General features: G+C 32.3%; 1 protein-coding gene across 5 annotated transcripts in view; it reads left to right on the top strand.

Moving 5' to 3' along the window:
* The window catches only part of Cad88C (cadherin 88C), a 298,274-nt gene that overhangs the window by 224,334 nt on the left and 59,800 nt on the right, over window positions 1-14,140 (top strand). For all 5 annotated transcript variants that reach the window (XM_035354905.2, XM_035354902.2, XM_085821698.1 and 2 more), the window contains 6 exons: window positions 5,401-5,463; window positions 6,680-6,769; window positions 7,170-7,253; window positions 7,428-7,553; window positions 8,027-8,158; window positions 10,407-10,485. In XM_035354905.2, coding sequence (XP_035210796.1) covers window positions 5,401-5,463; window positions 6,680-6,769; window positions 7,170-7,253; window positions 7,428-7,553; window positions 8,027-8,158; window positions 10,407-10,485 — 574 coding nt within the window. The remainder of the gene's footprint in view (window positions 1-5,400; window positions 5,464-6,679; window positions 6,770-7,169; window positions 7,254-7,427; window positions 7,554-8,026; window positions 8,159-10,406; window positions 10,486-14,140) is intronic.

Below are 14,140 nucleotides of genomic sequence, written 5' to 3'. Positions count from 1 at the left end.
ATATATAATATATACTTACGTACAGACTGCATGAAATGATCCCTTTTAAATCTACTTTAAATCCATTTTACAATCCGTTTTAGAATAAAAAGTCCTTTATTCTATACGTATCTATACGTATATACGTCACGGAAAAAAAAAAATCATCCAAATGGAATCATAAACGGTCAAAATGGATATTTCCGTTGAAGTATGATACCCAATTTTTTTTTTCATTTACGATAATGAATAGGAGAATACGATAAAATATTTTAGTAAATTTAGGTAAGATAACACGCCGAACAAATGTTAATTTAAAGTCAAACAGCAATCAAACAGACAAAATTATTCAAAAAACAACTTCCATTGGTGAATTACATTTTCTAGAGGCGTTTCACATTCAAAAAATCTCTCTGTTCTAGTTAACGACCCAAATTCCAATCCATCTTTACCTTCAGCCTTTAAGGAAATTATGTTTTAGTTTTCTTGTTTCATCAATAGATAGCGCCAGTAACTTAACTCCTCTACAGCCATTCTTATCTTATCATTATATCTTATCTCGTTCATTTGCTCTTTGGCAGTTGAGGAAGATGGTTCGGTAAAAGCATCGAAACTAGTCCTGTTATAAAATTTGCAAATATAATGCTGATTTTTTTTTATTTCTAAATTAATGGCTTAGTTAGTATAACAATATATTTCTAAAAGAATTGTACGATAGGTATATCATTCAAAATGTAAAATGTCAGAAAATGGCAATGAAAAATAGCTGATGAATAAACATAAGTCATACTTTTTACACCTTTGGTGGTCCTGAATTAGTAATATAATACTTCTTTATGCATTACAATCTACATTAGATATATGTCTTGTATATTTTTAAGTTTACTATGTACAAAAGTTTATTCAAATAGTCAAACGAAAAATTAATTATTATTGACTAAATTATCTACTTTAATTAAGTTTTAAAGCTCAATAAATTTAAGGAAACAATAAATGTGTAACGCAGTAAAATGTAAGATAATAATGTAACATGAATAAATTATAGTTGAAGGGTCATCATTCTGCATAAAAGAATTTTCACACGATTTTCGGTTTGTGCTTGGGTTTAAATTTTATCTAACTTAATGTGAGATTTAAATAAGAGTCTTGCAACACCCTGTTTATAATGCAGTCCCCATATCGGTTCACTTATCTAATAGCTTCAAAGTTATATTTTTTACATCGAATATTTCATATTCATGGCTGATATTGAATGTCATGCTTTTGTACATTTATTGGTAAAGGACTGGATAAAGTTAGATAAAACGTTGAATATATTAGCATATTCAAAAGCCCGAAGCTGCTGAAGAGCATAAAATGTAAAGGACAGGACACTGAGCTTCGGAGGCATGTGCTGTGTCATGTGACCAATGTTATGAAGTATGCTCATTAGTTAGCAATGTAATAAAAAAATCATGAATTATTGAAAGGATTTATATCATTGATTGACATGCATCGAGAAACAATTGCTGGCACAAAACAAAGTACATCCCTAAGGCGATATCCGATCTCTAATAATCTTTAGCAGAAAGTAGTTTATCGCTATTTTTCTTTCTGCTTATGGAAAATATACGGAGAATTTTTTTTTTTTTTTTATGTTTTAAATATTTAAATAAAAATGCAGATAAAATTTAATTTCTTTGGCTATCAGTTCCAGAAGTTTGTTTTGGTGTGTATTTTTACTCTGCCTTGGTTTGGCTAATTAATTTTTTCATAGGGTTTTATTAAGATATTATTTTGCTTTGGGAATTCTTTGCTAATTTCTAGCTAGACGAAATAGAAAAATGAAAAATGCTGCCACGCTACGCGGAACGTAATATTAATATCAACAACTTACTGCTTAATTCAGGGCAACAAGTAAATTATTTAGAGACATTGTTTCTTAATGAATTTTTTTCTTTGGATGCTAACAAAATTATTAAAATATTAGGATGTCTGATATTCGCATATCAGGGATTCCAGTTAATGATTTTTTTTTTTTTTTTGTTTTTTTTTGTTTAATAACAGAATGTTGATTTTTTGCAGAGATAAAGTATTTATTTGCCTATTTATGTTAATATAACTAAGATGATTCGAATGCTATTATATGCTATAAATCTCAATTAAATTTCGCTTTAACTTTTCTGCATTCGCATCATTTTTTTTTTTCCCCAATTCAAAATATAGTCAAATATTAATATGAGAAAGCTCGATTTCTCTCGTATAATTTACCTTTGTATGATAGCCTGTTTTCCATTGTCTCATTTTGTGTTTGTTATGAGTTTGTACATCACTACAACCTATTCGGTAATTCATACCCAGGGGTTCGGAAAAGCGCAGAGTATCAAAACTTCCTCGGTGGCTTTAGGCATTGTTCCGCCGCACTACTGCATGTAGGTAGAAAACTACTGCATGCACTACTGCATGGACGTAGGTTACTTCCTACCTCCATGCACTACTGTACCTACTGGCCGCACAGTCAGCCCACACTAGAAGTAGGCCCAACAAGATATTTCACAGAATATTCTTTACAACATTTTTTTAACGTGTTCCGCACTAAGTACGCAATGAATTATATAATTATAAGGTATACAGTATTTGCGATGATCGTAACGGATGATTGTATTATTTGCAAAAAAATACACTAAAACCTCAGATCTGAGTATAAATCAAAATATTACGCTGCAGTATACACCTAGTTACGGCTAGTTGTTTATGACTAATTGCTATCATTTGAAAATTTTATTACTAATATTTACTTATTTGGTTAACATAAGCATATATTACATACATATTAAACTAAAAACGCAATAAATTAAATTAAACATTATACATATAAAAGTAAGAATTTAAATTCCTGCAGTGGAGTGATATTCAGTGAAACAGGGTACTATACACAATGGAACTTTGCAAATCGAACACCAGTAACGCGATTCCTTCCTGATCTTACGTAGCAATGCGAACACCTAACCCGGAACATGATTCCCACTCAATTGGCTAATATTAGGTCTAAATGGCCGAGTACGTGTCGATTTATTTCTTTCAACTGGATACGTCGCTAAAGTGTCTTCAATAAATTTGAGCAAAAAGTTGATGCGCGATAAAGTTCCATTATTTTTTTTAATATAATGTGAATGCATTCAGACACATAATGTCTAAGAAATGGAGAAATATCTTTTTGTAGTACTTTTTGAGTTGTTTTCTTGTTGTGGAGTACGCTATGATAATTCCATCGCTCATATCCACTCCACCCATTTTTTATTATATTATAATCAATCACTAGCTCCGGTTCCTTTGTTATTATTTTTCTTTTCTCTGTTTCTATTACGTTATCATTATGAACCGTTCTTACTAAATAAACCTCTCTCTTATCTTTCCATTTCATTATACGCATGACGAGTATAATCGTCAATCACAGTTAACTGGTTAACAATACTATAAAATGCATAGAGCATACTGGTCGCCAGCATCATACCATATCATTATTTTGTAATGTTTGTAAAGTACGTAATTGTTTATTGTTCCTTTTCTAATTTTTATTAATCCCGCGCTTTTCTTGGTTACGCAAATTTCGGAAGATTAAAAAATTTGATAAGGTCCTATTATGCAATTATTATTATATTTTTGTAGAGATATTCAGGTTTGTCTGATGGATAAGGTATGTATGTAGTTGTTATCCATAACTGATTTTTAAATTATTATGTTGGTTAATATTAATATACATATTTTCATGTTAATCGTAGCAAGTTACTGCAAAACAATATGCATCTAAAATATGTAAAACAATACGCATATCGTAATTCTTCAATAATGTAAAATCTATATATCGTAGTGGTTCCCATGAATTAAACATGTCAATTTCCTAATTAGATAAATTACAAGATTTACAGATAATATATTAGTTCCGTACTGCATTTCGGTTAACATTTCAATGTTACAACATTATAGTTTTAGGCAAATTTTTAATGGCGAAGATGGCATCGTTGTTAACAACAGGATAAGTTGGCTTCATTTTTTTATGTAAAATACCTGAGAATATCAATACAATAATATACACAGCAACTGATGGCTCTTGATGTTATTGTATCTTAATCTCACTTTTCATTACCCATATTAAATATTTTTGTGTTATTGGGTAGTTTATATCCAATAACAGAAATAATCGTAATTGGTGCAGATTAATAGCAAAAACAGCTTCTAATCTTTCGATTTCTCAAACCAATGTTTATAATAAAATCTGCCAGTGTGGTCATTATCGAAATACACTTTCAGCTCTTTTTTGAATTACGAATTACGGAGGAAAACACGCAAATATAGAATATAGAATTAGGCAAAAGAGCAGCCTTTTTTAAGCACAAGATTTTTAAATAGGCCTCTCCCATTTTGCAATCCTTTTTTTCTTCTGAAACAATGGGACTTGTATCTGGTCGCATTCGGAACTGATAAGTTATCATTTATTCAAAATCTATGCCAAAATAAGATCACTTTTTTGCCTAATTTTACATTAAAGAGTATATTCGTTAAATTAAATTTTACACAAGGTCTAATTAAAACTTCTATGCTTACCACTGAACTTTTAGTGTGACGTAGCATTTTCAGCTGGGAGCGCAAAACGGTGAATTATAAATGAAAATCTTCATCTGTATACATCTTCTAATGAATTTTTAAAAAATTACTGTTAAATTCTTTAGGCTGCAAGAGTCTGAAATTACTTAATAATAATGATAGTTAAAACACTTACTTGCAATAGTTTCTTGCAGCAATAATAGTTACTTGAAATTTTTTTTACTATTTAGAGCTTTCTCAAAACAGCATTACGAGCGGCTGTATTTAGAGTTTTTCCTCTATCTCTTGCCTCATATTGATAATATTAATTAGATACTTTATTCTCAAGGGCCACGAATTAAAAGAACCAGAAAATTGGCCTAATTTATTCCAGTAGTAGAGAAAAATTCCTTCAAAACAACCTTAGAAATTAAATCAAGACGGTAGAAAGTACTTTAAAAAAATAATAAAAAATGCGCAAGTGAGTAATTCCGTACCACGATACATAATATGTGGTGTTAGGAAAAATTTTATTAATTAAAGTTATACCATAAATGTTTATAAAAATTGTCATTTGTTCTGTTATAAATTATAGCATTTAAATATATTATTAAAATGAAATTAAACTATGTAAAAGGTCAGGAACTTATTCCCACATCATTTCAGAATTATAAATGATGGTCATTTAAGTAAGCCGCAGAAACGCTTTTGTCTTATTTGAAGTCTTTAGTAACTTAATTAACATTAAGGATATGTAAACTATAGTTGATTTTACTACAGTGCTGCATTAATGCAACAATTTTGCTTTTCAAATTTCTCATCTCAGTAATATTAATCTTCAATGTTTCAATCTTACAGGTGGCAGATTCCTATTCATTGGTCCTCACGCTTACAGATGGAAGACTGGGAGAAGGACAGTTTGTAAGTTTAGTTTTTGGTTTGTTTTTTGCTTTGTTTTGTTTCTGCTAAAGTACTAGAATGGGGAATGCGATATAATAGTAACCAAACGTGTAATAAATGCAACACTTTTACTAAGCTAACCTCAATGGGGTACATGTTAGAACTCTAAATATTTTACTTGAAACGCAGTCTTATTTTTTTAATTTACTTTATTTTATAATAACGTTAATTTATTACTTTAAAAAATCGTAAATTATAAAAAGAGCGTGTAAACTGAACTGTAAATTTAGTGCCCTAAGGTTTAAATCTGTATATCTGCTTTCTGAAGTTTAAAGTCTTTAAATATCAGCGTGAAGGCCTTTTTAATTCAATAGTTACATCTTCGTTTTATTTTCACTGACTTCCATAAATAAAAGATATTCTAAAATAGTCTAAAATCGTTCCAGAAAAACATCCTAAAAAAGCCTTCTGCATTCTAAAAGCATCTAAAAAAGCATTCAAAAAACATCAGGAAGTGCATTGTATTCCAGTATGTTTTTCTAGTATATATAAAGGATTTATTAAATTATACATGCAAGAAATGTTGTAAAGTTTATGTTATTTAACTAATTAATAATTGCTTGATCCTTATAATGTCTTTTCGTAGTCCTCACCAGAATGCATATTATTTGCTACAGCTTTTGGCAGCCTCGCTTGCAGTTATAACCTGTCGATAACTCTGCCCGTCCGAGAGTTTGTTAGGAAGTTTTTGAAATTGAGAAGACTTATAATGGCCTTGAGTGTAATGACAGTAACTTAACTTGTTGAAACCAGAATTCAGGGTGATTTTAAATTGCAGAAAATAAAATCCTTTAAATCATATCCAGATATCTGGCATCAAAATATCATCACCATTCAACTGCTGTTTTTTCACGAAATACAACTTGACGGATTTCCAAAAAGTCCGTATAAGTTTAAATAAACTTTAATACTGAAGTAATTTGCTTTTCAAAATTCTGCTTTCAATTTTGATTTAGTAAAAAATAAATGGATGACGTTACTCATCCTATAGTCAAAGCCACAGTAGAGCTTCAATAAACTGTTATTAAAATTTTCACTAAACTTGAAAGACACCAGCAGTCTTTCAGGTTTTCTGAAAATTTGGAATAATTATTTTGAATTCTTCAGTTTTATATCTTACTGCATTTTTTGCTTCTAATTATCAAAAATATGAGTATTTTTTCTATTTTTTTTTCAGATCCGTCATTCCATGCTTATTATAGTTGAAGATGTGAATGATAATGAACCTATATTTAAATCCTTTAGATCAACTATTAATGTCCGTGAGGTAATTATTAACTTCCTAATATTTTTAGTCTGTAGATAGTTTCTGACTTTTCTCTTCTAAGAAGACTTAAGGATATAATTAGAAATTCATGCGCCTTATGCTGATCTTTAATAGCTTAACGAATATAAAACTTGGTAATAAAGTAGTATGCTATCTACGACTTTTAGTTAGTTATTTCCTAGATGGCACAACTAAAACGCTATTTTTAAATTCGAATGTGCAATGAAAAGGAGAAAAGGAAGTGCTCAAATCAACAGTCAATTTTAATGCCGCCATCTAAAAAAATAAATAATTATCAAAAGAGATAGATCACATATTACATCGTTCTTTTCATTTTTTATGCTAATGTCTTCCTTTCTGGCATTTCTTTTGTTCTTCATTGTAAGATTTTTTTTTTCAGGATTCTCCACCCAAAATTTTAGAAACTGTAGAAGCAATAGATAGTGATGCGGGACCTTTCGGACAAGTTATATATCAATTAGGAGTAAGTTCTTTCCTTGAGCATCAAAATGTCTCAGAATATTCACAGCTTCATTCTGAAACAACATTCTCGTCTTGTCGATCTGAGACAACTTTTTTAACTTGTCTCAGACTAATTTCAAGTTCAGATAAATAATTTCTGAATGTTCTAATTTTTCTTTTTTTTAATTCATGACAGAATGTGGACAAAGAAACGTCTGAAACGTTTTCAGTACAAACTAGCCAAGGAAAAGGAGTCATAAATCTCGTTGGGCCATTAGATTATGAAAGAAAAGGACTTTACCAGTTGAGAGTTCTGGCTATAGTAAGTAAAGTATTAGTAGTATGTATATGCAGGCCTCATAAAATTACCAGAATTCGTTAAGAAACAAGTAACATTAAAATGAATTATACTGAGGCTAAATAATTTTACCAGTGTTTTTAGATAAAAGAGTTTAAACCACTTCCTAGCATTTTTTCTTTTTGCTATTTCCTTTAAGATTTTTTGTCACTTGTAAAAATCAAACTCAGTTCAGCTTTAGTTTGAGATAAATTTCATTGTAAAGCTTTATTTAATTAGCAAAAAGAGATAGATTTAGTGGTTTAAACTCTTTTACATTTGGGGATAATTTAGCAGGCAATTAATGCCAGATTTCAGTTAAATTATTCTTAACTGAAACTGGAGTGCATTCGTTACATTTACCATACGCCAGTTTTAACTGGCCCTGAAATAACATTTTATACTCAATTAAATTATGCTTGGTTGATTCTGTTAAAATTATTTTCATTATTAAACAGGATCGTGCCAATACTGGACGGAGGAATACTGCTACTGCTGCCATCTTGGTGAAAGTTGAAGATGTAGAAGACCAGCCTCCTGTGTTCATTTCGGTACCATCCGTAACCAGAATACCCGAAGATTTACCTCCAGTTAGTGAAAACTATTCTTTGCTTATTCCGCTGTAAAAACGTTTAAATGGAGTTTTCATTGAAACTAAAGAAAAGTAGAATAATGTTTTGTTTCTAAGTATGTAATTAACATAAAAAATAACTTTAATTAAATTTTAAACTCAATAAATTTATATCGTAAGAATTTTTAAAAAAAACTACTGCTATTAATCAGTTCAGATTATCTGTGCTGATTTCTGAACTTTGATTATCCAAATTATTGACCATTATCACTTATAATTTATGTTAATGTTTCTATGTTAATTTTATCTCTTAATCTGTATTAGCTATGTAGTATTTGTGTACTAGGTATCGCAATGTATCTCTTAATCTGTATTAGCTATGTAGTATTTGTGTACTAGGTATCGCAATGTACTTGATTATTTCATAAATCTGTATGCTTCTGCACTATATATATTCATCAAGTCTAGATTAAAATTTTTGTGAAACAGATCTTTCACCACACGGCAAAAGAAAATCTCTTAAAATTTAAATCGATGTAAAATTCACTGACTCCCAACCAGACATCAACAACCATCTTAATGCTCATAAATCAACAATACCTGTATTATTTAGCTAGTAATACACTCAAGTTTACACTTTCATACTTATGTCTTTCTGCCAACCATAGATTTTACGGTACTTGAATTAAGGTCGGTATTGTTGCCACGGCATCATTTTCCATGCCATGATAAACTACAAGTACGCTAGCAAACTTGGGTGCTTCCTCTCTCTGTGACAAAATATTGAACGCTGTGGCTGTCCTACTAGAGATTCAAATCTATCCAGTATAAATTAGGAACATTCTTACATCGGGAAAGAAAAATACGTAATACCTCATCGTTCCAGAGAACATTAAGAACGTTTCCGTTTGCAATGTTGTTTGCACTTTTCCAAATGATCTAAAACATGCATTCAGTGACTAACGTGACTGCAACGTGATGCAAATGCAGTCATCTCAAGGTGAACCAAATTTACCATCTGAAAGTGAATATTCCATTATTGGCTTCTTTTACCAGCTGAACTCGAAGTTAATTGTAGTAATGGCAAAGACTATCAGAAAATTACGTTTTACGATGTTCTTGCCAGTGCCTGTCTCGCAATTTCTTATACCTAACAGGCGAATGTTGCATTAAATACTTCCATGACGTTTGTGCTTCATGACAACAAAACTAACAGTAGATCCAACGCACTTAATTAACCATATATATCTTTGATTAAATGATTGAACTTATGGGTGCCGGTTATCATACTCCATTCCGAACAGACTTAGCTCTTTTCGCTCATTCGTCGTGTTGGCAAAGCCTTTACCTACTGCAAAAGTGTTCGAGTAGTCTTTATTTTGATCACGCATATCTATGTCATATGAGACAGCATACTTTTGGGCTAAGGGATATTTAACTTAGTATGTATAATGTTGTAAGATTTCGGCTTATTTTTAATTGCCCAATTATTCTGAGGTGGTTTTATTAGCTCGTTTCTTATGCATCTTGATTCTTGCGGTTAGCCTGAAGCCAACCCATTCTTCAGAGACTTCAGGTTCCGGTTGGAAAAGAATGAATCTGTAAGTACAGTTTGTGATAGTAATTAGTAAGCGGTTGGACATTGAGATCAAAAATCCTACCAATTTAGTTAGGAATGAATGCAACGGAAACGAGAACTAAAGCAATTTGCTATCTTCTAATTGCCAGAGGTAATTTCTCGTTATGTATTGCTGTGATTATTATTATTCTATGTCACCGCAGGTTGGCTTTGTAAAAGTAAAGTCTTAATTCTTTATTTAATACATCACGTAATTAAAGTTTTCTGCAGTTTGAATTATTTATTTGATACATACGTCATTGAAGCTTTCTACTTTGCAATAATTCTTCTTCTCTAGATCTGAGTTTTAATATTAATTTTCAAACTATAAATTTTTTATGGATCATCAACGAATAAATTTTAACTATTTGTTGTAAATAATTTAATAGTTTTCAGTTATTAAATTAAATATTAAAATTACTAAGTGAAATGTTTTTGAAAGTATATGCAATCCTTATGAAAGAAATGTATACATTAAATTCTCTTTTCTTAAAACACTATTAATTATAAAACTAAGTATCTATTGTTATAAAAGTAAGTGTATCAGGAGTTTATTTGTTCAGTTAATAACTATTTCTTAATAATTTACTGCAAATTATTTTTATTCCTTTGTTTCTTACATTCTGATAACCGCCTTTTTTTATTATAGAATTCTGCAGTATTATCAGTCAAAGCTGTTGATGGTGACAGAGGGGTAAATAATGCTATTACGTACAGAATTTCTAAAGGTAAGATGAATTTTCTTTGCAGGATGGGTAATCAATTACTCCTTTTAAAAGCATTTATAATATTAACTTGGAGCCTGGATAATGAAAATGTTTTATGTTCTTTGCGTATATTGCTGTTATCTATTAACTTAAAAAAGATAAAATGTGATTATACCCTCTATAACATAAAAAGCAAAGCACCAAGAAGGAATCATCCGAATGGGACGAAAATCGGTAGATGTGATGCACATATACTGAGAACGAAACGCTATCATATCATAGGAATTGAACGCTTTATTCAGGAAAGGCAGCAACAAGACCAAAAAAAATTGCGTTGGCTCACCTCTAGTTCTAATACAAACTGTTATCCGGCTGTGCATTGACTCGTAGAGTTGGCGGATGTCCTTCTGCGAGACTGCTTGCCATACACGTTCCACCTGGCGACTTAGAACTGCGTTATCGAGAGGCAGTCGGAGATGTCTGCTCATCAGAGCCCAAACGTGCTCTACTGAGAAGAAATTTGGCGATTTCGCCATCCAGGAAAGTGTTGGAGAAGAACGAAAGACAAGCAGCATAAATGCGTGCCGTGTGCGGCGGGCATTATCTGGTTGAAATATAAGCCCAGCTGCCCATGAAAGGAAGAAACAACACCACGGGACATAAAATCTCCTCGAGGTATCGTCGTGCTGTAAAGGTGTCACAGATGACAACCAAATGAAATGGCACCTCAAACCATAAATCCTCGTTGTCGGGCTGTGTAGCGGGCAACAGTAAGGTGATTATCCCACTGCTGTCCTGAACGTCTCCAAACACGTCTTCGCTGGCCATCGGGGCTCAATTCGAAGCGGGCTTCATCCCTGGAAACAATTCTTTTCCAACCTGTGAGTTCCCATATTGAAAGACCCCGGCAACTCTTCAATCGTGCCTTGCGGTGTGCAATGGTGAGAGGCAATCGGTGTAGTGGTCTCCCGACCTTCATCCCCCTTTCGCTGGGTCGCCAGTCAATGGTCATTACAATCACTGGTGTCCTTGTTACAGATTGTTGATAATGACGAATTAGGGGTCGTGAGCGCTGATCGGACGATCATTCTGTCCTAGAATTTTTTTCATCTCGCTCATCAACCGCTACCTTTTTGACGCTCTGTAAAGCAATAATTCATCATTTCTGCCAGCATCGTGAAATAGTAGCATCGCTCAGACCCAAATGTCTAGCAACCCTGAATTTGACCAGCATGTTTCCTTTAATCCAGTTGCACTTCCTCTCTCAAACGGTGACGTCTGCTGATATTGTTCGCAAACTCGTCTACAAGACTTTCGTATAATCCACGTGAGTCGGTGGAACCACATTCGCGTAGGAGTTTTGCTTTAGACTTTGGAATGTCCTCTGTTTATTGCATTTACTGTTTTTTACCATCCGGATGTTCCCTTACAGTGCGCTGGATCTAAAGCTAGTCAGTCACTGGCCACCAAAAGTTAATAATTACATATTATATCTTAAGGTATGAACATACGCAGTTTTTTCCATTCGAATAACACCTTCTTGGTGCTCGTTTTTTATGTTACAAAATGTATTTCTTTAAAGATCATCACTCTTCGTCGCTTTACTTTAAAGAATTAAAAGATGGAGTTTCTGCTGTTTGACCTAAAGTATGCTGGAAGAAAATTTAAGCAAGTCGGCTCTTGTTTGAAAAGACAGAAACCTTCACAATGGTTCTCCGGCATAAAGGTGTTCGCTACCTTATGCACATCAGTTTCTGTCTTGAAAAAAAGCAATCGTAAAGGTACGTGTAACGTAATGCTGAGGCACCGCTGTGCACTTTGAATATCTATTTGCTTGTAGCATACCTATTTGCATTGCTTTGCCCCGGCATAGAGGTGTCAGCCCTTTTATGAGGCGTCGTTTTATTGATTAGAAATAGATCTTCCTCGGATGAGATAAGTTTATGTCGGGGCAACTTTATGAAAGATTTCTAACTTTTAAAACAGTAGCCGACTTATTCAAAAGTGCTTCCTTCTTCATGAGGGGGGTATCATTATGAGGTGATTCCTACCACATCCTTTAAAAACAGCATGGAGATACTGCTTATAGTCTCTGCAATACATGTATAAAAAATATAATGTTCCTATTTTTCATTAGTCTGATATCATGTTTACAACATGAGCTAGGAAACAGAAGGAAATTCTTTAGCTTTTTATATACTGCATCTGAATTTATTTTGTACAGTTGATGAAAAGTTTTCAGTTTTCGTGCTGTATGACAACTGTAGCTCAGTAATCCATCTTTGACCATTATGACAGTAGTAGCTTTGCGCAGATTTTATTAACAACACATTTTATTACCTTATATAATTGCTTTATTGTATGTTACTTGTATAGGTACCCATAACAACAAACTTGTAACAACTAGAAAATGATAAAATCTTTTACTTTCCTTTAAGTACTTTTCTCCTGGAAAATGTCATTTTTTTATTTTAAAATAAATTGTTTCTCAAAAATATGGATGATACTAATTGCGGAGTAAAACAAACTTCTAAATTATACAGAATATCCATCAATTTTCGCGCGAAGAATTCCCGCTTATAATTTTTATAATATTTGTGTATGTACCGTATAATAGCGTGTAATATGCACTTTTAATACAAAATATAACATAGAAATTTATGGTTGCACGTTATACGTCGTATATAAAAATTATAGATTTAAAAATAAGAAAAAGAAGAGTATACAGAAATTAGATTTCTACATGTACCTGAATGCTGTGTTTAAAAGAAATGACATTCCTTATGAACTTTTAAAAATTTAATTAATTCTTATCTAATAATATGATAAGTTCATCATATTTGTCTTCAGGAACATCATCGAATTCTACTTCATCTTCACCATCACTGTTATTCTGATCCATAAATAAATAATCATCTTCCGTTCCATCTAGATTGTTAGATATGTTACATTTTAAATGACCTTTTGAATTGTATCGGATTTAATTTCATTGCATGCTTTTCATTATCCACTCACACACTGTTTCTAGACAAAACAAAGGTATGATGTATTTGTACTCCCTTTTCTTTCCTTGCCTTCAATGTTCACTTTAAAATCACGGCTTCCGATAACTGCAGGAAGCAGTGTAGGAATTCCGTAAGCTATAGCTTAGGACCCCCGCTTCCTTGGAGGCCACCCAAAATCCCTCTAGATATCCGAAAATCATATTTGGCACTGACGTATAATATCTGGACTTATAAAGGGCACCATGTCTCAAATAGCTTGCCTTACCAAGTCTAAATCCGGCCCTGACATGAGGAGAAAACATGTAACTGCTAATTCTGCGAATTCATTCTGTTCGGAAGCGCATTCTGACCTCAAATAACGTCCCTCTTTTCTCGAAACCTTAGAACAACATTCTTGTGCACGCCTGCCTTGAACACAACGTATCTTCTTTGCACAATTATTTACTTCCTCAAGCATTTCTCCTACACGCATATTGTTCCCCTTATAGTTTTGTCAATTCAATATACCATTGCTGAAAAGCCTGGAAAAAAATCTTCGAATGAATGACTTTAAAAGATTAAAACATCGCACATGTGTCTTTCAGGTTTTTTTTTTTTTTCAGGTTTATTCGTCGTATAACACGCATCGTTTTGTAAACAAAACGATGCGTGTTATACGACGAATGTACCTG

The sequence above is a fragment of the Stegodyphus dumicola genome, chromosome 8 (assembly GCF_044657685.1).
Source record: "Stegodyphus dumicola isolate Sdum_Otavi_A_Nest chromosome 8, ASM4465768v1".
Lineage (NCBI taxonomy): Eukaryota > Metazoa > Arthropoda > Arachnida > Araneae > Eresidae > Stegodyphus > Stegodyphus dumicola.
The sequence above is the reverse complement of the archived record's forward strand: the minus strand, read 5'-3'. Positions and strand labels throughout refer to the sequence as shown.